Source organism: Pleurodeles waltl, chromosome 3_1 (assembly GCF_031143425.1).
Source record: "Pleurodeles waltl isolate 20211129_DDA chromosome 3_1, aPleWal1.hap1.20221129, whole genome shotgun sequence".
In the NCBI taxonomy this organism is placed as follows: domain Eukaryota; kingdom Metazoa; phylum Chordata; class Amphibia; order Caudata; family Salamandridae; genus Pleurodeles; species Pleurodeles waltl.
The window spans coordinates 1612292047-1612319550 of NC_090440.1; the positions used below are offsets into that span (position 1 = coordinate 1612292047).

The 27504-nt window shown below is 43.2% G+C and overlaps 1 protein-coding gene across 2 annotated transcripts in view; it reads right to left on the minus strand.

Annotated features, from left to right (window-relative positions):
- Window positions 1-27504, minus strand: part of LOC138285390 (sodium channel protein type 2 subunit alpha) — a 666155-nt gene that overhangs the window by 62121 nt on the left and 576530 nt on the right. For both annotated transcript variants that reach the window (XM_069225263.1, XM_069225264.1), the window contains exons 25-27: window positions 24595-24648; window positions 18654-18791; window positions 2359-2463 (exon numbers count right to left, since the gene is read on the minus strand). In XM_069225263.1, the coding sequence (XP_069081364.1) occupies window positions 2359-2463; window positions 18654-18791; window positions 24595-24648 (297 nt within the window). The remainder of the gene's footprint in view (window positions 1-2358; window positions 2464-18653; window positions 18792-24594; window positions 24649-27504) is intronic.

A 27504-nucleotide genomic window follows, 5' to 3' on the forward strand; every position in this document is an offset into this window, starting at 1 on the left:
CACCAAATCTGCATTTCCTCGCCTCATTTAGAAAGCAGGTTTCTGTTAGGTTTGTAATGGCATATTCTAAATTGACTCCACCCGTACAAAACTTCACTTGGCATTTCATTTGCTGCAAACCACCAATTAGTCAACTTCAGAAGGCCTATCTATTTAGGTCAGGCCTTTCAACAATGGAGCCAGGTACAAAGAGAAAAACTCCTTGCCTATCAGGGCCAGGAATGCTTTGCTTTTCAAAAACAAACCTGAACGTAGATGAAAGCCAGTAATTCCAAGAAGCCCACTATAACAAGCATGCATTTCAGCCGAAAATGTTCCTGTGTTAATTGGCATCAGTAAATACTGGCAACATGGAGTAGGGGCTTTCACAATCCCAACTCTAGGAGTGCCCAGTGGGACACTTTTAATGACCAACATGTGCATGCTGAATGCAGTCTATACCGTAATCATTTTTTAAAGTCCTTTGATCATGGGAAAAAAAACTTGCAAGCGAAAACTGAAAGTAAATAATTACTTTGGGCCTGATTGTGAGTGGGTCGGTGTGTTCTGACCAGTGTGCAAGTCCATGTTTGCGCATGAGTCGGCATTATGAGTTGGGTGGTATTTATTGCATTCGATAATTATTATCTGATGTGTTAAATACCTGAACCCTAGCTACATTTCTGCAGGTCAAAAACTCCAGAAGTTTAACAGAAGAAATGTGCAAAGTATTTACCGTACCATGCAGTTTTTGGTACGTTAAACACCAAAATCCACATACACGCTGGTACGAATACTGGAGTGCTCACAGCTTCGCTTCTTACTGGTTACTTTTCAGGCTTATCAGGGCCTCCCCAATCTTCATTACCAAACAAGCCTCTTACCTACGTACCTGTAGCTGCTTGGCGCAGCTATTCTGATTACATTTCTGTACCATCCAACTCAGCCTTGATAAAGTCATCTGTGTGACGAAACACGTGTTGGCTGTATCTCCACGATGATTTAATGCTTTCTAAGCATCTACAAATAAAGACAACATCTACAAACCGGATTTGAGACTCATTTCAACACAATTCCTCTCCGAACCTACAGTACCACACCAGCAATATCTTTGCTGGTTTCATTGTTGGACATTACTCTCTGTGTGCTGTGGCCGTTTTTTCCCACCAAAATCCACATAATAATCCCTGAAAAATCATAAAAGGCCCAATTTAGGGCACCCGATAAATAATGTACCCTTAGGTATCGTTTTTGTGAAGTGTGATAAAAAGAGCTTTGTTATGGGACCCACTTGTAATGAGGGATAAAGTGCCTTTTGAAACATTTGCAACAGCATGTGCTGAAATGTGTATGAGAAATGCATTGAAAAATGGCTGCTATAGCCCTCTCAGTTCTGACTTAGACAGTACTGCAGTCAGGGGCGGCTCAACCGCAATGGCGGAGGAGCGTCGCCCCCCCCCACCCCCATGGCTAAAAGCCAGCAGCAGAAAAATAAAATTGTACTTTATTATAATTTTATTTTCTGCTACTGGCTCAGCTAGCATGTGAGGGGGGGGGCTTGGCCATGGGAGGGGGGTGCAGGAATGGAGTGCACTAAGTGCGCATGTGTGTTTGGCCGGCCATCTTAGGCTGCCCAAACACATATGCACACTTAGGTTTCTCCAACCCGTCTGTGTTTAACAGCCAGGCTGGAGAAACTTCACAGACCCCACGGCAGTGTTTGAGTGGCAGTCCATGCTGCTCGGACTAATCCGGACGCTGCTCTCATGCTAGGTTTAGCATGTGAGCAGCACCAGGATTGCTGGGGGGCCTGTGCTGGTGCCTCAGTGAATGCTGGGACACCAGCACAGTAGAAGAGTGAGGCGGCAGGAGATGGCAGCATGAAGGGTAAGTGTTTGAAACATTTTTTTTATCATTATTTGTCCCCCCTCCGTTGTCCTGCTGCCTACCCCGCCCCTCCCCTGACATTTTGTGCGGCCGCTACTGACTTTGATGAAATTGTCTGTGATATTCCTCTTTGAACAACCCATGTGTGTATAATAGGCATACAAAGATTCCTCTTTCTAAGAGTAAGACTGGACTCTGCACAGGGAAAAAATACAAGATAGCTTCTACCTTAGTGATAATTCTAATCTCCTGTGCTATGTCTGAAGTATCCAGAATAAGATGAGAGCCTGGGAGTTGGAGAATGATGCTAGGGCAAAGGGGAATTTTCTGAGAGCTCCACCTTAACATCTTAAATACAACTTTTACTGTCCGTTTCTGTCAATTATTTAACACATATTTATAAATAACCATTCCATAATTACAATCAGAACAATTTTTAAGGGCACGTGTGTGTAGAAATGTAAACTGTGTTTGGGTAACAGCTATGCTTACCGGAGGCCTAGGAATTGGTTTTTGTGGCTTTTTGGACCCCAGTTTTTTCATTGCATTATAATATTTCTTTTGTTCTTCTGTCATAAAAATGTCTTGACCTCCAAAGTAAAGAAATAAATTCAAAACTGATTATAACCATGTCATTATGCTGAATAAACAGTTAAAAATTGCATAAGTAAACTACTGGGCAGTTATGAAGCTGACTTTGCAAAAAACTTAAAGCATACATTTAAAATTAAAAACAACTATTCAAGTCAAGGAAACACCTGTTATGGTTGGTCTATGAATATAATATGAAATAATTAACAGACACATATTTACTGGCTCAGAGTTTATGAATACATTTACTTAAACGTTTACAGTTTCAATCATTCAATCAATCAATCATGCAGGAATTTGCAAAGCGCACTACTCAGCCGTGAGGGTCCCAAGGCGCTGAGGTGGGGTCCATTGCTTAAAATGCATATTTTTCCGTTATCAAGGTGGAAACCGACCAAAAACTGACATAAAGGGGGTTATTCTAACTTTGGAGGAGTGTTAATCCGTCCCAAAAGTGACGGTAATGTGACGGATATACCACCAGCCGTATTACGAGTTCCATAGGATATAATGGACTCGTAATACGGCTGGTGGTAAATCCGTCACTTTTCCGTCACTTTTGGGACGGATTAACACCTCCTCCAAAGTTAGAATAACCCCCAAAGTTTTGTAATGTTCTCTCTAACATTATACCTCTTTGAAGCATGATCAAGCCCCTCTAAAGTTATTTAACCCTACTGTAGTAGACATACAGCTGTGTAACAAAGCCATTTTCTTTTAACATATAGGGGGTGATTCTTACTTTGGCGGGCGGCGGAGGCCGCCCGCCAAAGTAACCCCGTCAGAACACCACACCGCGGTCGAAAGACCGCTGCGGTGATTCTGAGATTTGCCCTGGGCTGGCGGGCGGCCGCCAAAAGGCCGCCCGCCAGCCCAGGGCAAATCAACCTTCCCACTAGGATGCCGGCTCCAAATGGAGCCGGCGGAGTGGGAAGGTGCGACGGGTGCAGTTGCACCCGTCGCGTATTTCAGTGTCTGCAAAGCAGACACTGAAATACTTTGCGGGGCCCTCTTACGGGGGCCCCTGCAGTGCCCATGCCATTGGCATGGGCACTGCAGTGGCCCCCAGGGGCCCCGCGGCACCCCCTACCGCCATCCTGTTCATGGCGGGATTCCCGCCATGAACAGGATGGCGGTAGGGGGTGTCTGAATCCCCATGGCGGCGGAGCGCGCTCCGCCGCCATGGAGGATTCAATGGGGCAGCGGTAAACCGGCGGGAGACCGCCGGTTTACCCTTTCTGACCGTGGCTGAACCGCCGCGGTCAGAATGCCCTCGGGAGCACCGCCAGCCTGTTTGCGGGTCTCCCGTGGTCGGTGACCTTGGCGGTCACCGGCCACCAGGGTCAGAATGACCCCCATACTTTCCAATAGAAAATAAGCAAATGGTAATGCAGCACCACATAACAAAGTTTATGATTTTCGCTGGACACCACCAGATTACTTCCTGTCAAAGAGGTTGAGGGAAAAAGAACCATTCACTGGCATAAATATGTGGTTTAACTGACAGGCTGAACAAGCATTTGGAATGCAATAGTTCTTGCATTTTCTTGAGTTAGAGCTATTGGCATTGTAAATTTATAACTGGACTTTTTTTACTCATAAATTGGTCAACCCTTCAAGTAGGACGGTCTGACGTTGTGTATGGCTTTGTACGTGTGGGTGAGTAGCTTGAAGGAGATTCGTTTTTCTATCAGGAGCCCGTGGAGGGTCCTCAGGTCATGGGAGATATGTTCTTGGCGTGAGACGTTAAGGACAAGTCTGGCGGTAGCGTTCTGGATGAGTTGCAGTTTTTTTATGTTTCTCGACGTGGTGCCGGCGTAGAGAGCGTTGCCGTAGTCATGCTTGCTTGTGACTAATGCATGGGTGACTGTCCTGTGGCAATCTGCTGGGATCCAAGAATTGACTGCAAGAACTGAGGTGCTCTGGCAGACAGCATGTCTGGGGTTCCTGGAACGACTGAGGGCTTGGAGAGTGTGAAATGCAGTGCACTGAAGAAGCTGCGCCCGAGGTCCCTGTACTGTAGCAGCAGAGTGTACTGACTGCAAGAATTGAGGTGCTCTGGCAGACAGCGTGTGAGGGGTTCCTGACACTGGCACAGCTGAGGGCTTGGAGTGTGTGAGCTGCGGTGCGCTGATGGGGCTGCATTCAAGGTCTCAGTACTGGAGGAACAGAGTGTACTGACTGCAGGAACTGAGGTGCTCTGGCAGACAGGATGTGTGGGGTTTCTGGCACTGGCACGGCTGAGGGCTTAGAGTGTGTGAACTGAGGTGCACTGATGGAGCTGCAAGTGGGATCCCAGTATGGAGCAGAAGTGGGCACTGTCTCTAAGGATTGCGGAGCCCTGGTAGAGCTGGATGCCTAGGCAATAGGCAATTACAAGCGATCCTCCGCAGTTGATCTTGGTAAAGAAAATCCAAGCCCAGAAAGGGCAGGAGCCAGGCAGCTGAGAAAGGGTGCAGAGAGCCCACAAAGACCAAATGTGACCAAGATAACAGCCTGATTTATAGCCTTGTTTACAGCTAAGCTCAGAGGAAGACTGCTCTGCAAATAAAAAGGAAAGCTTACCTGGACAGGAGGAGAAAACAAAGTAAAAAAGTCCCCTACAGACCAGATAAACAGGACAAAGCGTAATTATACAATAGTTGGTCCCTGCTCCCACACAGAAGAAGGAGGGACATGGAGGCATTACTGACCACTAGCAAGCAAGTATTTTAAAATGACACTGAAACAAATGAAAAACCTGGAAGCCCACAGAAGAATTATACTTAAAAGTATACAAGAGTTTGTATGCTTACGCTAGACCTAAAAATGGAAACCACCACAAACAATAGTATGCTACCCTCCAATCTGCATCAGTTTCAGTTAAAACGGCGTGGTGTGCATGATGTTTACACACACACACACAGATTATTATTATATATATATATATATATATATATATGAATATATATATATATATGGTAAATGTCACTTACCCAGTGTACATCTGTTCATGGCATGTAGTGCTGCAGATTCACAAGCTATGCATATCTCTTCTGACATCTAGTGTTGGGCTCAGAGTGTTACAAGTTGTTTTTCTTCGAAGAAGTCTTTTCAGAGTCACGGGATCGAGTGACTCCTCCTCTCAGTTACAGGGTGAAGGAAGGAGTGATAGAGTATAAGAATATAAAGAGATGTCCATGCAAATGTAAATGTATATACATATGTACAAATGTTAAACTTGAACGACTACAGGCTTTCGGGGAGGAGGGACGGTGCATGTGAATCTGCAGCAATACATGCCACGAACAGATGTACACTGAAGAAGTGACATTTTCCATTCAATGGCATGTGTAGCTGCAGATGCACATGCTATACATAGACTACAGAGCAGTTAGTCCTCCTAAAAAATAGCAGTGGCTAGCCTGTAGGAGTTGAAGTTGTTTGAAATAGTGTTCTTAATGCAGCCTGGTCTTCAGTAGCCTCTTGCTGTGAGAAAACATCAACACAATAGTGTTTTGTAAATGTATCCTGGGCATGTGCAAAGGGCCATGCACAACACCAGGTTGGGTGGTTAGGAGGGTTGGCCGCAGGGACTGGTTGCAGGCCAGCCCTTGCGGGCAACCCCTACTGTGCACAGGAGAAGGCAGTGCATGTGGAACTATAGCTATGCAAGATGCCATCATCCCTAGAATTTTCATGATTAATCTTACAGTATATTGTTGATTTTGCTGTATTTGTGGTATGAGATTTTGGAAAGCTTATATCCTTTGTGTATTTGGATATGCTAGGGCTTTCTGAGTATTTAGAATAACACCTAGGTAAGGTTGTTCTTGTGCTGGTTGAAGGTGTGATTTTAGGTAATTGAGAGTGAACCCTAGTGTATGTAGGGTTTTTATCACATATTGAGTGTGTTCTTGGAATTGTGTAAAGTTGCTTGATATTATTAGCCAATTGTCTAGATATGGAAAGAGGTGAATGTGTTGTCTTCTTAAGAAAGCTGCTACTACTGCTAGACATTTTGTGAACACTCTTGGAGCTGTTGTTATGCCGAACGGCAACACTGAATTAGTAATGTTTTTCTGCTATGTCGTTTCTAAGGTATTTTCTGTGAGCTGGATGGATGGGTGTGTGGAAATACGCATCTTTGAGGTCTAAAGCAGTCATGTCATCCTGTTTTTGTAGTAGTGGAATTACATCCTGCAGAGTTTCCATGTGAAAATATTCTGACAGGATGTATAGATTGAGAGGCCTGAGGTCCAAGATGGGCCTGAGGTTGCCATCTTTTTTGGGAATAAGGAAGTATAGTGAATATACTCCTGTTCCCTGTTAAGAATGTGGAACCTATTCTATTGCTTGTTTTAATAGTAGAGATTGTACCTCTTCTTGCAGCAGAACGTTGTGTTCCGGGGACAATTTGAGATGACGTGGTGGTATGTTTGGAGGGATAGAGATTTATTCTAGGCAATAGCCATTGCGGATAACTGATAACACCCAATTGTCTGTGGTGATATTTTGCCAATTAGAGTGGAATTGCTGTAGTCTTCCCCTCACAGGAGATGTGTGGAGTGGAGAGGTGAGAAGGAAGTCACTGCTTAGATGGTGTAGTGGTTTGTTTTGAGGTTTGAAATTTACCTCGGTTCCTAAAATATTGTCCTCTGTAGGACCCTCTAAATCCCCCTCTTCGATATTGAGTTGGTTGTCTCTGCTTTGTCTGGGAGGTAGATGTGTCAGAGGATTGTGGCTTAAATCCTCCTTGAAACTGTGGTCTGCGAAAGGAGCCTCTATATGGTGTGGTATATAATGCCCCCATTGCCTTAGCAGTGTCTGAGTCTTTTCTCAGTATCTCTATAGTGGTGTCTACTTCAGGGCCAAATAGATGTTTCTTATCAAAAGGCATGTTAAGCACTGCCTGTTGTATTTCTGGTTTAAAACCAGAGGAGCGCAGCCATGCATGCCTTTTAATTGCAATGGCAGTGTTGACGCTTCTTGCAGCTGTATCAGCAGCATCGCGGGCAGACCTTATTTGGTTATTGCTTATAGCCTGTCCCTCTTCTACCACCTGTTGCGCCATTTTCTGATACTCTTTTGGGAGTGCTGTGTAATATCTTGCATCTCATCCCAATGGGCTCTATCATATCTAGCCAGCAGTGCCTGGGAATTGGCAATTCTCTATTGATTAGCCTCTTGTGTGGCTACTCTTTTGCCAGCAGCATCAACTTTTCTACTTTCCTTATCAGGAGGAGGAGCGTCTCCTGATGATTGGCTGTTAGCTCTTTTTCTGGCTGCGCTAACTACCAAGGGTTCAGAATGCATAAGCACCCCATGATAAGCCGCTGCCCTAGAGACTACCTGATTGTAGGCAGCAGTGTCTTCTGGTGGTGAAGGTTTTGAGGGGCAGAGGTTAGAATCATTATCTAGAAATGGGAACAGGGTCATAGAGATCCCATTGGTCCACTTTACCTCTGTGCGATTATAATGAGTGTGTCGGAGAAGGGAGTGGTGGTAGAGTATTGTGAGGTGAAAAAGAAAGTTGTGGAGAGTGAGGAGGAGAAGTAGGGAGAGGTGGTGGTTTCTCCTTTTGTTTCTGCACTTTTGCTGGTGGTTGAGCAGAATCTAACTCCTCTTGAAAGGCCAGCTTTCTTTTAGTCTTTAAAGGAGGTGCAGTGAGGATTCGACCAGTCTCCTTATGTATATGGTTTCTCAATTGTCTTTCATCCATAACCGCCAATATTGGCTCAATCTCATTCTCTTCTTCGGAAGCTTTGTGAGATTCTTGCATGGGCTTTGAGATTTGCTTTAATTTTCTCGAAAGTCTTTGTTCTTCTGTGTATGAGGATTTTGTCGGCTCCGAAGTATGGATCTTTTTCGGTCCCGAAAAAGAAGTTGGTTGTTTCGGCTCTGAAGCAGGGTGTTGAATTTTCTACTCCCAAGAGTGCGGGCATTTGCTGGAGTCCAAGGTGAAATTTTTAACCAACTTGCTTGACTCTGAAGTGGACGGAGGAGTGGCCTTTTTCGGCGCTGGTCCGGAAGGTCGGTCGCCGACAGTCTTTTTTCAGGTTAGACCATGGCCTTCCGGCAGTGTTGTACCCAAGGCCTTCAGTTGTTTTTTAAATGAGGGCATATGGGCAGACGTACTCACATGCTGGGCAGCCATGATGGGTCAATCATTTTCCGATTTTTGTTCGGATGTCGGTGTCTCGGATGGAGACTGCTGTCTGCGTCTGCTCTTCCTCCATGACGTCAAGATGTTCGGTGCTCTTGGACACCATTTCTAATCTTCGGGCCCTGTGACCTCTTAAGGTCTTCTTTGATCGAAACAATCAACAGGCTTCGCAGTCTTTTTCTCGATGGTCCGGAGAAAGGCACAAATTACAAACAAGGTGTTGGTCTGTATATGGGTACTTTGCGTGGCACCGAGGGCAGAATCAAAATGGAGTCCGAACCATCAGGCTTTCCACGCGGTAGGCCCGAACACGGCCGAGTTGGTGCATGCGCCCCAAAGGGCGAAATTTAGATTCTGATGGTACTACCGGTTCGATGCTAGGTGGGAAACATGATCGAAACAATACCAACGAATAACTAGGTTTTCTAAGGTTTTCCGATTCTAAATATATGAGCGAGAGGTAACCCAACAGCGGAAAGAAAACAATCTAATTATGGAGTCGATGCCCATGTGCACTGTAACGAGAGTAGGAGTCACTCAATCCCGTGACTCCGAAAAGACTACTTAGAAGAAAAACAAATTGTAACACTAGATGTCGGAGGAGATATGCATAGCATGTGTATCTGCAGCTACACATTGAACATATATATTCTATTCATGAGTCCACCAGCTGTGAAGACCGAAAAGAAAAGGTCATGAAATATGTTAATTTTTATAATGTAAAATTACCAACTCTCAAAGGTACAGACAATTCAGTTTTACACTTACAGGAATTGTGGGATATTGCTGGATAATTAGTTTTGGGGACATGTTCCTAAATGGTTACTTTATTAGTTCAGCAGTTTGCCCTTTAATTATCTGTTTCCAGACTTGCTCCACTACTTATCCTTCAAAGATCTTGAAAGTTAAAGATTACTAGCTTCCTAGGAAATAACAATCAGCTACTTGTTCTCAGATATATTTAGATATAGATATACCCAACTCTGTAAGCTAACATAAATATAAATAAATATGGTTGTATTGCTAATCTCCTTTATTAGATTTGACAGCCTTAGGGTGGTCAACCCCCACCTTTTTCCTGCCTCCCTCCATTTTTCTGACTGTTTTTGCTGGTTTTAATACTCTGCACACTTTACTACTGCTAGCCAGTGCTAACATACATATGATTTCTCCCCTATACATGGTAATATTGGGTCCTACCCAACTAGCATATTTATTTTACGTATAAGTGTTTATTAAAGTACACTACATGTGCCCAGGGCCTGTACATAGAATGTTACTAGTGGGCCCACAGCACTGATTGTGCCATCCACATAAGTAGCATTTTACCCATGTCTCAGGCCTGCCATTGCAAGGCCTGTGTGTGCAGTTTCACTGTCACTTCGACTTGAGCCTTAAACTCCCCTTTTTCTACATATTAGGCACCCCTAAGGTAGGCCCTAAGTAACCCATAGGGAAGGGTGCTAGCTAGGTAAAAGGCAGGGCATGCACTTCTGTGTTTTATATGTTCTGGTAGTGAAAAACTCATAAATTCATTTTCCACTAGTGTGAGCCCTGCTTCTCTCATAGACTAGCATTAGAATTGTCCTCATATACTCTTAAGTGGTATATTCTGATCTGGAAGGAGTAGCCATGTCTTATTTACCATTGCCAGAATGGTAATAGAAAATCCTGCTTACTGGTGGAGTTGGATTTAATGTTAATATTTTAGAAATGTAACTTTTAGAACGTGGGCATTTCTTCGCACTTACTGCCATCTGTACCAAGATAGCCTGTCTCCAATTCACGTCTGGTCTGTGCCGGATGACAGCTCCCCTTGAGCATTCCACCCAGATAACCACAAACACATGACACTCAATCACATGTGCATTAATCTGTATACTGAATGGGCCTTCCTGGGCAGGAAGGGCGGAGAGGCTCACACTTACGTTTCAAAGACCAGTGGCCTGCCCTCACACAAAGGATGGATACCCCCACCCCCACAGGGATCCTGGCAGACAGGGCTGGGCTGAAAGAGAAACTTGTGCACTTCAAAACCACTCTTTGAAGTTTCCCCCACTTCAAAGGCATTTTTGAATATATAAACTGGGTATCTGACCCACCAAATCAGACACTTCATATCTACACCTGAACTCTGTCAGAGGAGCTGCCTGGCTGCCCACAGGACTCCCCTGGACGGCTTTGTTGAAAAGGACTGCTGCCTTGCTTGTTGCCCTGCTGCCCTACTGACCTCTGACATTGCTGGAAGGAATCTGCCTTCCCAAAAGTGCTATCCAAGGGCTTGGATTGAGCCTGCTTCCTGTTTTAAAGTCTCAGGGACTGGAAAGACTTCACCAACTAGCTTTCAGCTAGTTTTCCGACCTCAGTGATGCCAGGAACGACTTCAGCGATGCTAACACTGACGCTGCATCTTGCTCCTGCTCCGTGGACATCGCTGCTTGCAATGACTGCGGCCTACAATGCAAGTCCGTTGTTATAGCGACCCCGCTGACTTCACACAGGGTCATCACAACACTGCGAAGTCGACACAAGGGACCGAGGCATTGCCACCGGCGCTGCAGCAGCTCCCCCTGCAACCAGACAGAACCAACGCTTCACCTCCACCTGCCTCGCAGTGCGGAACCCACACCTCATCTCCTGGAACACCGTAAGGGACTGATGCTGCACTGGCCCCAGCAACGCCTCATCTCCCCGACTCTGTGCAATGTCTTTGCTTCCTTGTTTTCAAAAGGTACTGTACCTGGGGGTCCGTGCGAAGCTGTGACCAGCGCCTTTGGCGTCAGATTATTGAAAATGACTCCATCAACGATGCCGTGATAGACCCAGTTAGAGCTATTGTGTTTCTAAGCGCTTTAGGGGGATTAACTTAAAAAAATTCATAACTTTGCTTGTGTACATTGATTAGTCATTGTTTTGACCTTATTTTAGTCAGATACATATTATCGATTTTTCTAAACCTGTGCAGTGTATTGTTGTGGTGTTTCCATTGTGTTACTGTATGAGTTACTGGACAAATACTTTGCACATTGCCTGCTAAATTATGCCTGACTGCTCAGTACCAAGCTACCAGAAGGTGGGCACAGGATAATTTGGATTATGTTGTGACATACCCTGACTAGGCTTGTGGCCCCTCCTTGGACACAGGTGTTTACATCTGCCAACTAGAGACCCCATTTTTAACATCCTTATTATTTTGAACACTGCAAACACGTATCTACCTTACTAGACACAGGTTTTGACTTTAGCTTCAACTGAGTAGCCAGTTCGGCTATAAGTTACTGAATGAATTACTCAGGCAAAAGTGTTTAAAAGAACAAGTTACTTACACTGGGCAAACTTCTTTCTGATAGAGACTCCATCTAGCCATAGACTCCTCAACTTCTGAATCTTGCACAGGCATCAGACTGGATCTGGAATCTTTTCAGTAGTACCTCGGCACGCCTTCAGGGGGTGCAATGCAACTCTGCACGTATGTCTTCTGTTCTGGAAATTACCTGTGGGGCCCATATAGAGGCCCACCACTGCTCGATGATGTCAGTTCCTTTCATTCTTCACCACTAGATGTAGATTTGGAGCTCTTTTGTTTCAGTTGCTTTTTAGACTGTCTGTCCCCCTGATGCAGAGTCCCAAGGGCAAACTGGTCGAGATTAGTGTGCCATTCCTGGTGTTGGAATCTTATTAATGGCTAGAACCCAATCACAGAACGGGAAAGATGGAGTGAAAGTTGGGTTGATAAGGAATCTGCAGCTATATAGAGCCTCTACCTGAAAGAGCATTACCAAATATAACTAACATGTTCTTCTGAAAGAGACTTCTAGACACAGATTCCTCACCTTCTGAATCAATACCAAAGCAGTACCTATTGGAGGCAGGTTGGTGAAAGAACTCGAATTAGAAAGTCCTGCCGAATTGAGGGGGCAAAGTGCCCTTCTCAATGAACCAGGCCGACCAGATAACAGTGCTTAGCGAACGTATAGTGGACACCTTTCGTAGCTGCCTTGCATATGTCTAGCACAGGGACTACTAAAGCAGTGGTAGCAGCTTTGGCCCTGGTAGTGTCAGTATGCAGTCCTTCAGCTGTCTGCTTTTTAGCCAGTGTGTAGCAGATCTTAATGCAGAGCACAATCCAGCAGGATATGGTTCCCTTCTAAACAGTTTTGTCTTGTTTCGCACCAGCAAACCCCACAAAGAGCTGTCGCTGACCTGACCTGACAGTCACCCACACCTTAGTCACCAGCAAGCTCGACTATAGCAACGCCCCCTATGCTGGCACCTCAACTAGGAACAGCAAAAAACTACAACTCATCCAGAACGCAGCAGCCAGACTCATTCTGGACCTCCCTCGATGAGAAGACATCTCCCAACACCTGAGGACTCTCCACTGGCTACCAGTCGAGAAGTGAATCATCTTCAAGCTTCTCACCTACATGTACAAGGCCATACATAACACAGGACCAGCCTACCTGAACCTACATGTCTCCTTCCACACCCCCGCCAGATCCCTCCGCTCTGCCCACCATCCTTCGCATCCACAATACCATGCTGGAGGAAGATCCTTCACCTACACTGCAGCAAAGAGCTGGAACAACCTCCCCCTGCACCTCAGACACAGCCCGTCGTTCACCACCTTCAGTAAGAACCTCATGACATGGCTCTTTGGATGAGGCCCCTCCTCTCCCCCAGCACCTTGAGACCCTCACAGGTGAGTAGCCGTGCTTTACAAATATTGGTTGATTGATTGATTGGTTACAGTAATTGCTTGCGTAGTACTGGCATTGTTTGTTCTGCAGGGTGGCACATAGGTCAATAGTTGTAACCAATATAATAAGGCATGCTGAAGCTGATCTTGGTAGAGCTTCCACTCATGCTTGTCCAGCTTGTTTGTTTTGGCCCACTCCCATAGCATCTGCGATCTTCTTCGACAGAGAATGAGTCCTTGTGCTACCTATTTGGCAACGCATTACATCAAGGCTGTGTTTTCTGTTCCTAGCAAAACATTTTGGCCCACTAGTCTTGTCAGGAATGTTTGTAGGCCTTGTCTGATGGCTTACAGTTCCAAGATGCTTATGTGTGACCGGAGACCTATGATAGACAGCTCATGCATGCAAGCTCTCCATCCTTCCACTGAAGCACTCTTTGTCATAATAATCCTTTCTGAAATTGAAGGTCTCCTTTGAGTTTATCTGAGAACTGCTACCACTGCAGAGCTTGTTTGATGCGTCTGTCTGCCACCATTGTGTCGCTCCACGGTCCTATTAAATGTAGCTACTACTGATCGAGCTTTTGCTCGATCAGCCTAATCTGAAGTCATCAGAAAGGCTCTAGTCCTAAGCTTGATGACATTAGGTCTAGTGATGACTTTTGAGTCTTGACTAGGACCAACACTTTGAGACGGATGTTCATCACTAAAGCTTGGAATTTTGCAATTGGTTCTGCAGAGAGAGATGTGTTGCTGAGCAACATGTCAAGAATAACTCCTAGAGTCCTGTTGCCGGATACAGGCCTGCTCTACACTTAGGGTCAGAACCAACTCATGGAAAAGGTATATGCAAGATGCAAGCAGCCATATAAGTTTAAGCCTCTGTCTCCGAAGGGGACTTGATGAATCAGTTGTCCAAGTAGGTCCCTTTCTGCATAGGAAAGCTGCAGCAGAGGGCTAGGCACTTTGTGAGTATCTCAGGTGCGTATTTCCGGCCTAAGGAGAGAATATTGAACTGGTAATGCTGCCCCAGCATGAAGAATTATAGATATTGCCTCTATTTTCGGTGTATATGGAAATGGAAGTAGGCATACTGTAGGTCCAGGGAGGTAAGAAACGTTTTTCTGAAGCAAAAGGATTTTTTGTAAGGTTAGAACCAAAAAGCATTGTTTCTTCAGAAACTAGTTGAGTTCTCACTCATCCAGGATAGGTCTCCTTTTCCCATTTTCTTTCTGACCAGAAACAACCTTGAATAGACACCCTAATATGTTTGGGACTTTGTCATCTTCTCCATCACTCCTTTGTGAAGGAGAATAATTTCCTGTTGTAGTTCCCATGAGGTTAGATGGTATTCATTTTTGGTTGGATGATTTGGAGATTTTGTCCAGGAATTACAGAGTGCGCCTGGATTGCATGACTTGGAGCACCCTTTGATCAGTGATAATTGGTGACCAAAAAGTAGCAAAACAGGAAATTCTCTCCCCATGGCTTGTATAGGGATTAACAAAGCACAGCATTGACAAGTCAATATTTTCAGGTCTCTTTGGAGCAGGACTGAGAGGCGCTGCCTTCCTCTTTGCTGATATTTGGAAACTTTGATGGCCTCGGGATTTGCTTCTAGAGTAGTCTTGGACACAGCTAGACTGTGGGGAAGGGAATTATTGGAGAACATATCTGCTGTACTGGTTGTAACCCCCTGTAAGCCTCAGAATGTCGAGCTACAAAAGGATGTGGAAGAGCACATCTGTACAAAAGAGCTCCTGCCAAAAGTGGCACAATAGTATCTGTTTTAATACTCTGCAACCTTCAGCCACTTTTTTCCTTCACAATGGCCTTAGCCTCCTCACTCCTGTAGCCAGGGTTCAAGTCTATCAGACAAGAAATATTGTTCCACATTTGGTGGTTTTATTGGCTTAGGATGGCAATTGCATTTGCTGGATTTATGGATGTTATTGTATCAAACTGACTCTGTGCTCCAAGTCATCAATAATATTCTCATCCCTAACTTGGGGCGAGAGGGGATGTAATTAGGTATATTTGTATTCTTCAAACATCACTGAGCTGCTGCTGCAGTGATAGAGTTCAGCTTCAGTTGAAGTACTGGATGCACTGCATTTTGTTTCATGGCCTGGCATCACTGCTTGTAGCATGGTTGGTGCTGACATAAGTTTTTACCATTTCCTTCCTGTATTGGGATTCTGATGTCTTCCTGATTTGTTCTTTTAAGTTGTACAAAAACCACTGCTGATCTACCGAAGACACTGGAGAGTCAAATTTCTTTCCCATTTGTACTAACAAAGCATGGAACTCGGCTATATTGCCCAGCGAAGAGTCCAGTGTGGTGGCGGGGGGGGGGGGTTGGGTCTTGTCTCTTTCTTTAGATTGAAATCCCTATATTCTTCCTGATCTTGAATCATGATCTCCCGTACCCCTTGTCAGGGTTTCTATTTGGCATTGTGAGAGAAGTCTTCAGCCCCCATGTGTCTTAGCATTGAAGGTAGTGGCCAAGGTGTGTGGAGATGTCATTTTTCACACAGGAATGAGTGATTGTAGTCTAGGTGTAACATGTTGCTACTGTGGTCACGTTCAAGGCCCCCTTGAAGGGTAATTATGTTATGGTTTGGGAAAAACTATTTAAAAGACTTCCATCATGTTCTGTAGCATGGCCGTCAATGAAACTGCCACCTGTATCACAAAGAGTTCACAATAAGGGCATCTGGGCTTGCATGGAAGTCTGTACCTTCTTCAGCAGCCTTCAAATGGGAAATCTTGGGAGTCATGCTCCTTGTAGCACAATGATTGAAACTCTACCTTGTTTCTCATAATTCCCATCCTCACAGTCAGGAATGCAGCAAACATCAACTGTGCAGAGCTATTGGTCCATTCTTCATCATTGACATAAGCCTGTCACTCAGACTCCAGAATCTACAATGGCAAATGAGCTGACACTTTCAGTGATGAGGGCAAATAGGCTGGTTTTGCCTGTGTAGATAGTAAAAAGACTAAATCCTCTGTCATTGACAGCATCATTGCTGGCACTGTATATAAAATTACAGATGAAGAGGATGTGGTCATCATCAACTTGGCCATTATTGACGTAGTTGTCGATGAGTGTGACGGTGTAGGATTTGTTGACAGAATCATCGTTAACGGATCAAGCTCAATGCAACCTTATTAGGTGCTGGCAAGGGATTGATTGACAGGGAGCTGTCAACAATGGCTACTTCTTTTTGTCAACAGAAGAGTCTTTACTGGCAATGATTAGGATGGATTATTGACAGTGTTTCAGCAGGGCTGTATTCTCATGCAGGATTGCCCATGGTCTTTTTCAGTGCATAAATGGACAACGATTTGGTTTTACTCTTCGAAGAAGCAGGTGCTTCAGTGGTGAAATCAAACTAAGGGAGTGCCACATGCTTCCTCTTTTATGTGGCCTTCATGTAATTGGCAGGAGGAGCACTTTTCATTGACTCAATAAGGATGAGGGGGCATCTACTTTAGTGTGGGAAATGTTCTGCCTCTCAAGAAAATAAAGGTCAGCCTCCTTTCTCTATTCCTAAACGTTTTTGATGGAAATATCTTGCACATGTCAGTGAGAAGCTCTGTGAGCCGGATAGAGGGAACAAATGCATTGACTCTCTGGATCATCTATATAAATCTTCTTTTGTTTGCAAACAATATGAGTAGAAATTGAAACAAATCTTTCTCTTTCTACTTCTATGCAATGGTGGTTGTTGGAGCTGTCCCTCTGGGCCAGAAGATCTAAGGATCAAACCCTATAAATAAGTCATGGTTTGTTTAAGCTGAATGCATATTGAGCTGAAGTTCAAGGAAGTCCAAACTGAAGTCAAAAATTGAATGTCTGAGAGAGACAGACACAGGATCTTCTTCACACACAATGTCCAGTGGAAATCTGAACAGTGGTGGACTCTGGGGGTACTAAGCTATGTACTTCTACCTCACTGGGTTGCTTCAAATGAGATGGGTGTGTTGCTAAGCAAACACTTGAGTTTGACCTATGGGCATTTTAACACTGTTTACTGCTATTTAAACTTGCTGTAGATTCCCAGTCTGATGAAGCGGAATGATTCAAGCACGGAATCTGTTAAAGATCTGGTGCTGGAAAATTGGTGCCTCGTATGCACGTTTTTTCTATTGATGAGATCAATAAATCAGAGAGTATTCACTACAATAATGCATTTACAACTGATATGCGGGGACAGCATTATTACACCTAGGTTTCTGCAACTCCTGTAGGGTCTGGTGTTGTAGCACAGCGTCATGACTTAGCATGTATGATCGCACAGGTATCCCCAAGTGCTCCTTCCCCATGTTGCTTGTTGAAGAAGAGCTATATAAACACATTTTTTGTCATCACAATAGGGGAGACCTTACATCAAATCCTGGTCCTTGGGCATGGGCATTCTCTCCCACACATGGGTAACCATCTCTTTGCCAGCAACAGGGAGAGAACCACATATTTGCAAATTCGTCCTTAGCATCTTTGTGTGGACCATAATAATAATCTTTGTGCAGACCATAATAATAATTGTGATCCTACGGGTTCCCTAGGCTTTTCATCACAGAAAACTGTGTGCATGTCAAATTTTAAGGTTGTACTTTGCACAGTGTCATAAAAATCTATTTAAATAAGTTATGTGTTCAGACACCAGGCTGATGTAAATCTCATCTTCACCCTCAATGAATACTTTTGAACTCAGTTAATGATGATGCAGAGCTTCATGCTACAGCAAGGCTTCTCTGGGCCCATGTGGTTTCTAGGTTCAATATATATGAGTGTAGCAACAGCTGTAATAGTTGCTGTAACGCAAATCTACATTGTTGCCCATGGTCAAAACTCCCAACAAATGTAACTGTGTTGAGCATCAAGGCCAGAAGGCGTGACACGGCTCAGAGAGATTGCACATGTGTGTTGACCTACCACATCCTAAATTTATTGACCCAGCTGAGGCATGTAGCTCTGTGTTCTTGTGAAACCTGTGTGTAATTGCCCTGAGCTGCAGATACGATGTAGAAGTTAATGACCTAAAAACCTTACCTGGTGAATAATTGTATCTTCAACAGTCAGTTTGTACTTGAAAACTATTACTGTGATTTATATAAGCAGCAAGTAAGGAAATAATGGCCATTTCTGAAGGTTCTTATAGTACCAACTCACAGCAGGTTCCGTCTTAGAAATTGTTACATCAACAGCAAGAGGTGCAGGTGATAATGAAAGGCGGGAGCTGTTGAATACAGCTAGCCAGCTAGTAGTGATATTTTAATCATTATAAAAGGGTTGAATAGAAGTAGTAAACAAATATGATAACACGAGCATCATTTAATACTTATCTTCTTTTTTTGCTGGTTGAAGTTATCGATGATGACACCAATGAAGAGATTCAGGGTGAAGAAGGACCCAAAGATGATGAAAATGACAAAATATAGATACATGTACAGGTTGTCCTCATATTTGGGTTGGTCGTGTACCTATAGGAAGATTTAATAAATTATGGCATTAACAATCATATTTGCTTTAGAAACAGAATATATTAAAATAAGGTCAATGCGTCTAATGTAACTGAGTGCAATTACAACTTGAAATACAAATGTGGTGGTCCATAAACCGTTTATTAATAAATCAATGACCACCATCAAGCGTAAAACAATATGATGCAGCACGTGGCATGGGAGGCTTTCCATAAAGAGACAGCAAGTGGCTGGGAAACAAGGATACAAAATGCACAACTAATGGGGGAACATATCAAAATGTCACTGATAAGAAAGCCTTTGCTACAGAGATCTGTGTGTAACCACCCTGTTTGAAAACTAGGAGGACCTATTTAGCATTTCATCTGATTGAAGCTGAGGAAATGACTGCGGCTGCATTACATCATCTTAACACTTCATGTTTACAACAGTACATCATGTAAAAAAACTGCCAGTACTATAAATAGAAAAACATAACCTGTTAGAAGTATTATTATTAACAATAAAACAATGTATGCTGAAATGTAAGTGGATTAGACAAAAGCAGATTTAGAACAAAATGTTGAGATTTGTGCTGATGGCAGAACAATTTATAAATTTGTGTTCCTGTAGTGCCCACCAGTAGCCTGCAAGAGTGCTGATTATACATCTATACCCTCCAAGCTTGTGGAAGGAAGCATTTTAAAAGGAACTATCATTGTACTTTAATCTACTAATTAATCTTTGTTTTACATTTACCTAACATTTTGAATTTCATTCTGAATTGACCATATTTGCAGTTGTGAGACAGCATCATATATTTTCTGATATTGGATTGTTCATTTTCAGCCTTTTCTCTTTGTTGTTGGTGTGTGATGGAGAGGGTAACCAATCTATCTGCCTAATATTGATTAGGTGTCCACATTTTCTGTTAATCTGAAGGGTGCAAACACAAAATCTTTGAGCCCTATACACAAAGGTAAGTTCACCACACATGTAGACCTCCACCAACATCTAGGTGTAGATCTACTTTTGGATGGAATTCACAGTTTCAGTGTCTAGATCCCTACATTCATTTAGACTTGGTAGTTTCCACCCCTCAAATGCAGGATGGAAACTCCTACATTCAAATTTGCAACCAAAGTATTACTATTAGTAACTTCCCAGCACTTTGTGGAGAACTCTGCCACTGGGGCAGAGATTCCCTATTGAAAGTTAAAATTGAATATTCCCCAGTCGTCATGCTGGATCCGGAAAATTCAAAGCAGTACCCATGCATGCCTGCAGGTGGCACTTGCAGCTCCACGTTATTGTCGCTCTGTGCTGTAAGTGATGTGTGCAGGCTTATATCGGAGTGCTAATGTGCGCTGACATCACTTGCTTTTGTTGCTTTCTTGATTCTTCCGCGCCTAAAGACACAGAGCTAAAATTAGATTAGTTGTGACCAGTGTGTGGATTCCTAAAATAGGATCTTTTTAGATGAAAAGAGTCCAGTTCACGTAATGAGGAGGATGTCAGAGTAAGTGAAGAATATGTGGTTAAACAGAGTCTCTACCAGAAAAGACATTACTTAAGGTAGGTAACATGTTCTTCTGTTAGAGACTTTTAACTGCAGATTCCTTACCTTAGCCATTACCAAAGAAATACCTCCCATGAGGTGGTTCTGTGGACTGGCTCAAACCAAAAAATCCTGCAGCACTGAGTGGGCAAAGTGCTGTTCATGATGGACCTGCCCATCCAGACAGTAGTGCTTCATGAACGTATGGAGTGATGTCCATGTAGCTGCATGGCAAATGTCCAGGACAGGCACTCCGTAGGCCAACGCAGTGGTAGCAGTCTTCGTCTGGTGAAATGAGCCCATGAGCCTTCTGGATACTGCTTCTTAGCCAATGCAAAGCAGATGTTAATGAAGAGCATGATTTAGTGAGAGATGGTTATCTTCGGTACTGCCTTAACTTTCTTTGCTCCTGGGATCCCAATGTTGAGCTGATTGTCCACACAGTTTCCTCAGGCACAGTCAATGTAGAAGCTGAGAGCCTTTCTTGGATCTAGCCTATGTACGTAGGCACGGTCAAAGTAGAAGCTGAGAGCCTTTCTTGAATTTAGCCTATGTACCCTCTCTATACCTCCTGGATAGATGAGGTGTAGCAAAGAATGTCAGAAGAGTTATGTTTTGCCCAACATGAAAATGAGTCACTACTTTTGGCAAAAAAGAGGCAGAATTACTAAAATCCAGGTTGTCTGGTTAGGAAATGGTAAAAGGTGGGACCTGAAGCTCACTCACTCTCTGAGCCAATGTTGTGGCACTAGAAAGACTGCCTTGAAGGTAGCAACCGAGAGGACAGCTGTGGATAGGCTTGAATGGGAAACACATGAGAAAGGTCAGAACCAAATGCAAGTCATATTACGATATGATAAAAGGATAAGGAGGAAACAAATGTTGTAACTCCTTTAAAAAAATACATCACAACAGGTGATTGAAATAAAGAAGGCTGATCCAGTAAATGTAAAATGAATGAAATAGCTGATAGGTAACCTTTAACAGTGCCCAAAGCAAAGCTTTGGTGGACTAGGGACCCCACAAACAGAACAGTTTGGCATGAAGTGGTTCTATCCAGTGGCAGTGAACTACACCAAAAACTTGTTCCAGTGGCGTATACATACTTGGTGGAATGTTTGTCTGTCTGCCTGTCTGTCTGTCTGTCTGTCTGCCAGAATAACATCCACTATTTCAGGAGGAAGGTCAAAAGTGCTCAGCTGCTGCAGCTCAGTCCCTAAGTATTGAAGTAGAGGAAAGCAGGTTCAGGTGCAGGACCTTGCCCCGCTGATGTGACACGGCATCCTCCTGAAGGGTCTGCCTGACTGGAGGATAGATGCTCAAGCAGAGGGCCTGCAGTTCCAACAGGTTGATAGGAAGCTGGGCCTCCACCAGAGGCCAGAAGCCAGTAATCTTCACCTTTCCCGAATTGCCATCAAAAGCCAGAATTGATGAATCAGTCACCACTGTTAGCTCTGTGTGGGGTAAGGAGAGGGGACTGCAACAGAGTCGATTCTGGTCCAGCAGCCACTGTTGCAAAGCTTTTGCAGTCTTCTCCAAAATCTGGACTAGATCAGAAAGACCCTGTGATGCTTCACTCACTGGGACTTCATATCCCACTGCAGAGTACACCTAGCATGCTTACACAGCAAGATGCAAGAGGCCATCAACCCTAGCACCCTCAGATTCATCTTCACTGAGATACAGGACAGAGGCTGACTCATCAGGGAATTGAAGAAGCCCTTCTGAAGAAAACTTCATAAAAGCTAATTCACATGAAAGAGTGGTTAGCACATCTCATTCATGACACTATCTAGTAAGGCTTTCAAGCAACTAGTTTCCTGTAAGGTGTGCAAAGACTCAAATAATTAATGTAATACTTTACCCCGCTTTTTTCCTATTCAGTGCCTCAACTCAGTTCCACTTTCAGCAGCATGACCAACACTATGGATCCTAGCAATGGTACCAACTGAAACAACAGATAGTACTGGGTGATGGTCAAGTTCAACAGTAGCACCAATAATGGTTCTTCAGCACTGTCAACTCAACACCCACTGTCTCTGACTTGATGGTTAGTGCTAGAACCTAGTCTGACATTTGTGGCCCAGGAAACATCTCTGTGAGATCTTAAATAGTTACCATATACCAAGTCCCTGAATTATTTGATGGCTGTCCATTGCAGTACCAGAGCCATGCTGAAAGATTGGTGCATTGAGAAATAAACCACTGTTTTAAGTGTGAGTTCATGAAATATCTTTCTTCCTTTATAGATCATAGAGTGCCATAATAAGTTTCATAATTAGAATTTCCCCTTGCTGGCCACTGAGTTCAGACCCTTGTAGTTATTTTCCCCAACATTTGTTAGATTGACCGTTTATCAAAACACAAACATTACAAGTTGGTATCCAGAGAGGGTCCTGCGAACTGAGGTTTACAGTGGGACCTGTTTTAAAGATGCCATTGGCCGGACAGAATGGTTTCAGCTCTTCTCTTTAGTACAAAGTCGTGCCCACAGGCTAACTGTACAGTAACAGCCACCTTCACACTACAGTAAGATCCATCACATTCCAGGTAAGAACAGCTACATGGAGATTACACGCCAACAAACCAGAATGGAATCACAGCTCCTGGTAGCAAGATGTCAACCTGGCTATCTCCTTTTTCGTGCTTTTTTCGGTGCAGTCCCCTTGTAATTACTCTGATGGCTAACACAACCAACAGGAACTAGATGGTGAACACTCTAAGGAACAACCAGGCAAATTTGCCTATTATCCAAAAGCTTCCTTGGAAGTTATGGTGAGGCCTGCATAAATCTTCCAGATGTCCTAAGACTGCTAACAACATGAGATGGTTGTTGGAATCAATCTTAGATGCAGCAGTTTTGTATTCAGTGCAGCAGCCTGTAAATCCTGAAGACTTTGTGCTCATCTCAGCAAAGGAAATAAAAATCATATTACTAAAATATCTCAAAAAAACATACAGGACTGTTGAATTGTTAATCTCGGGTCATATGTACAAACCATTATTTCTGATCACCAAAATGCTTTTTCTTTTGTACAAAGTACAAATTGTGATTCAGTAACACGTTACCGAATTGAAAATATGAATTGCACATGCATATCACAGCAGTATTTGGAAGGGGTGTGTGAAGGGTGTCCCTTCCAAATATAAAATCCCAGTGGTATGTATAACTGTTTTGCGACTGAACTACAGTTGCAAAACATTTGTTTTTTACAGATTACTAAAAGGTAGTGGTAACCATACACATATGGGAAAGGGTCTCTAAAGGACCCCTTCCCCTTTGAGAATTTACTTGGGTTTTTTTTGTGTTTTTTTTAGAAAAGTCAATGGTCCCATGAGTCACTGCCTACTCCTAAAAAATCTTTAAAAAAGTGTATTTTTTATTTTTAAACACATCACATTTTCCTTTAAAGAAAATGGGCTGCATTTAAAAAAAAGTTTGCTTTAATTAATAGCAATCACAGACATGGTGGTCTGCTGACCTCTGTGGGCCATCATCCCTGTGATGCCTGTCATTCCTAATGACTCTCAAATTACAACCTACCTCATTATTATTCAGGAGGTAGGTTGCGGACCCACAAGAAATTGCTATTTAAAAGATGTACATTTTCTTGGAATTGTGATTTCCTAATTGCGATTCTGTAAGAATTGTAATAAGGAAATTGCAGTTGTAAATTTTTCTACATCTGGTCCTTGGTTCTTAAATACATTCTGGAGCCCAGACACGGAAAAGGGAACTGAAGGGAATATAGCAGGAGTAATTTTGCAGTGGCTGTGATTAGTATTGCCCAGTGTTGGGAGATTAAATAAAGGCACACTGTGACATGGGTGGTGCCGTGACAACATATTAAAGGTTAAAAGTATTCAAATGTTATCCATGTCGGGAAAGTTTTTAAATTAAAACATAAACAGAATTTTCATTGTGGTTCAGTACAATGCGTCCACCATCGAAAGCCGGCAGAAAAAGAACATTTTAGTCATGCATTCAATCCTTGTGGCCGCACACAAATGTGAGGTTAAAGTGCCAAATGGGTTTCTGAGACTGAAGGATTTGTAAACACACTTTATTTTTACAATAAATCTATCTGTTGCAATTGGCAAGTCGCAATGATTTCCTATGATTATTAAGGCAGAGTCACTTTCTCAACATGTGTTACATTATTTCCATAATTTTCGACCTAAACTGAAACTTCTTTAAAAGGGGAAATGTTTAATTATCTGCACTGCAAAGTATATAGAAACATATTTGTTTCACGATAAACTAACCTGTCGTGAATCAACTGCTGCGTACATTATATCTGTCCATCCTTTAAATGTGGCCTGAAAATAAAAAAAACAGTGTTATACTGTTTTGAAAAATAAAACACAATAATAGAAACATGAAAGAATTACAAAAATTGTAACATGTAACATGCAGTGGTTAGCAATTTAAAACGACATGGAATTAGTTTTTCACTTGCATTTTATAGCCAGTGAAAGCAACAGTAGGCTTTTAATTTTTTTTTTTTTTTTGGCATCATAAACAAGAATACATTTGACCTAGGCACCTGCATGTGTGGGGGATAATTACCTAACAAAAACCTAGTTACAAACAACAGAGTTCTGTGCAGAGATGGGAGCAGAAAATACTGAGTATCATGCGGTTCAATGCACAGTACCAAAGGCGCACAGAAGGAAGGTGCGTTTGCAGAAATCGTACAGAAGGTAGAAGAGAAGAGGGGAAGAGGGCAAGGGTTAGCATTGGGCTAATGAGTTATAGGAGGCAAGGGATCAAGCGCGGCTCCTCCGTTTTCCCAGATAAAAAGCTGAAGGATCTGGGAGTCAGTCCTTCAGGCCACACAGGTGTCCGTCCCCTTGGGGACGTGTATCCCCTGATTTGGGAGTCTTCTGAGCCTGCCCTTTTGTACGGTCCTGATGACTTCACTACAACTCTGCCCGCCCCAGGAGAGGCAAAGCTCAGCCCTGCCTCGACTTCTGCAGACAGAAACAGCAGCGTTCCGAACTGAGCTTCTACAGATGCACCTGTCATCATTTAGTTTGCGTCCATCAGTAAGGAAGTCTGGAGGGCTCTGTTTGTGCTAATGTGATAATGTGCCTCCCTTCAAAGGGGCCCTACACCACTGGGTCTAAATTTGGATAGATACACAAGTTCCCCTGAGAGGCAGTGTTTTAAACGCACCTCTGCAGCCACAGGTCACATTTCTCCCAGCGAGCCATCTTAAATGGTACGTGCTATCATTATCAATGAGCCGGGGGTCACAGAGACTCTGTCAGAGGTGGAAAAGGTTAAGCTAGGGGTCGCAGCTTCAAGCCCTGGCGATCCCTAATTGACGTCGATGGACAGGATGTGGAGGGAAGAGAGGCAGAGGAGTTCTCCTATAGCGTGGTGATCCTAAGTGTTAGCTAATTATTTGTGCAAAAGGTTGGAGGACCCTTATCAGGAGGTTCAATTAGGAATATGGAACAGGGCTAATGTCTGAATGCCAGTTCTGAAGTTTGATTCTAGAAAAGAAGCCTTCACATTTTGTAAAATAGAGACAGTTCATGCCTGCTATTTTCAGGCTTCTTCACAATATGAGTTTTAAATTTAAGATTGATGTCAGTGTAGAATACCACGAACCTGATGCTGCTGGCAAGTGATGGGTGAAGCTGTCAAGGTATATTGTAGAAAGCATTCCTTATATTATTACTGCTTACTGCAGCCATTTGAGCAAAAACTCTACCTTCAAATGTCAATATCCAGGCGCAGGTTGTGTCAAGGCAATCTTTTGAGTGGTTAATGTCAGTCCCAGATGAGACCTTCAAATAGAACTGTAAATCATTTACATCCTGGTGGATCGTGTCAAGTACCAGTATTATGGGGTGTACTGTGTAGAGAATCACAATCAATAGTGACAGGATAGATCCTTGGGGAATGCCATAGGTTAAGTTATGGAGTTGAAAATTAAAGAACTCATCTGGGTGAGATGGGATCTGTTCTTCACGTAGAATGTGAGTCACTGCCAGACAATGCATTCTGAGTTCCCTCAGTAGTGTTGATAACAGCAAAGGGAAAGCCACTGTTGCTCTTGGAGCATGACATCAGTTGTATGTCAGAACATTATCTAGCGAAGTACTGTCTTACATAAATACTGTGATCTAAATATAATTTATAAAACAATTGTGCCATTAGGTGTATATTTTGTTTTAACAATTCCATTGGGGTAATATTTTTGTGCACAATATTTAGGACATCATATTTCTGTCACACAACATTCTAGCAATGATATTTTGGTCACTTGCTGTCATCAGTCACTTAAATGGTTGCCATCTTGCAACTTGAGTTTAATTTGAAGTATTAATGAAAAGCAATGCATTTGTTCTTCTGGAGATGATGGAAGGTGGACTTCACAATGTTTCTGCTCAGGGGATTACTGAAACCTGGTGCAGGTGGAACTAAGCATTCTTTGAGAACTCAGTCGCAGTGACTTGACGGGGTAAAATAAATCAGAAGTCATAGTGAAAACATTGGTCCAGGTTGCAAAACCTCTTCATTAGCATTGGTGAAACCTAAGGTGTTAAGCTGGATGAACAGAAATGGTGAGGGATTCACATCGAACAGGAAAAGGACAGAGGGGCCGAATTTCAGTCTTCTGGCAGTTAATGTAGAGCCAGTTAAACTTTGTTATAACCGACTTCTCAACTTGATATACATCTGGATATCAAACATGTACAGGGAGTATCCAACGTAATAATCATCAATAATACTAGGTAATTGGGGCATATTTAAGTTGATAAGCTCCCACAATACTAGATGAAATTACTACAAATGAGTTGAAGAAAACAGAAAAATTGGTCAAGTTCTAGGTAACTTCATAGTTGACTAGGATAATCTCTGAATGACAAGAACTTAGCTACATTTGCTTAGTGGAACTTCGAAGACAAGACAAAATCCAGACTAGGGCAATTCCAGCAAATAAAGCAAAGAGTTCAGTCAGCACTTTATGGTCAATAAGTCAAACACTGCTCAGAGATTCAAAGACATGAGTGCACAATCCAGGTCTTATTCTCAAGTGGAGACAGGTTCCTCTATAATGCTAACCAATGTAGGTTCAGTACCCCATTGCTATATAAAAGGGACTATGTTAGGCCTGACAGCCTTAGGGTGGCCACCCCTAACTTTTTGCCTGCCTCCCT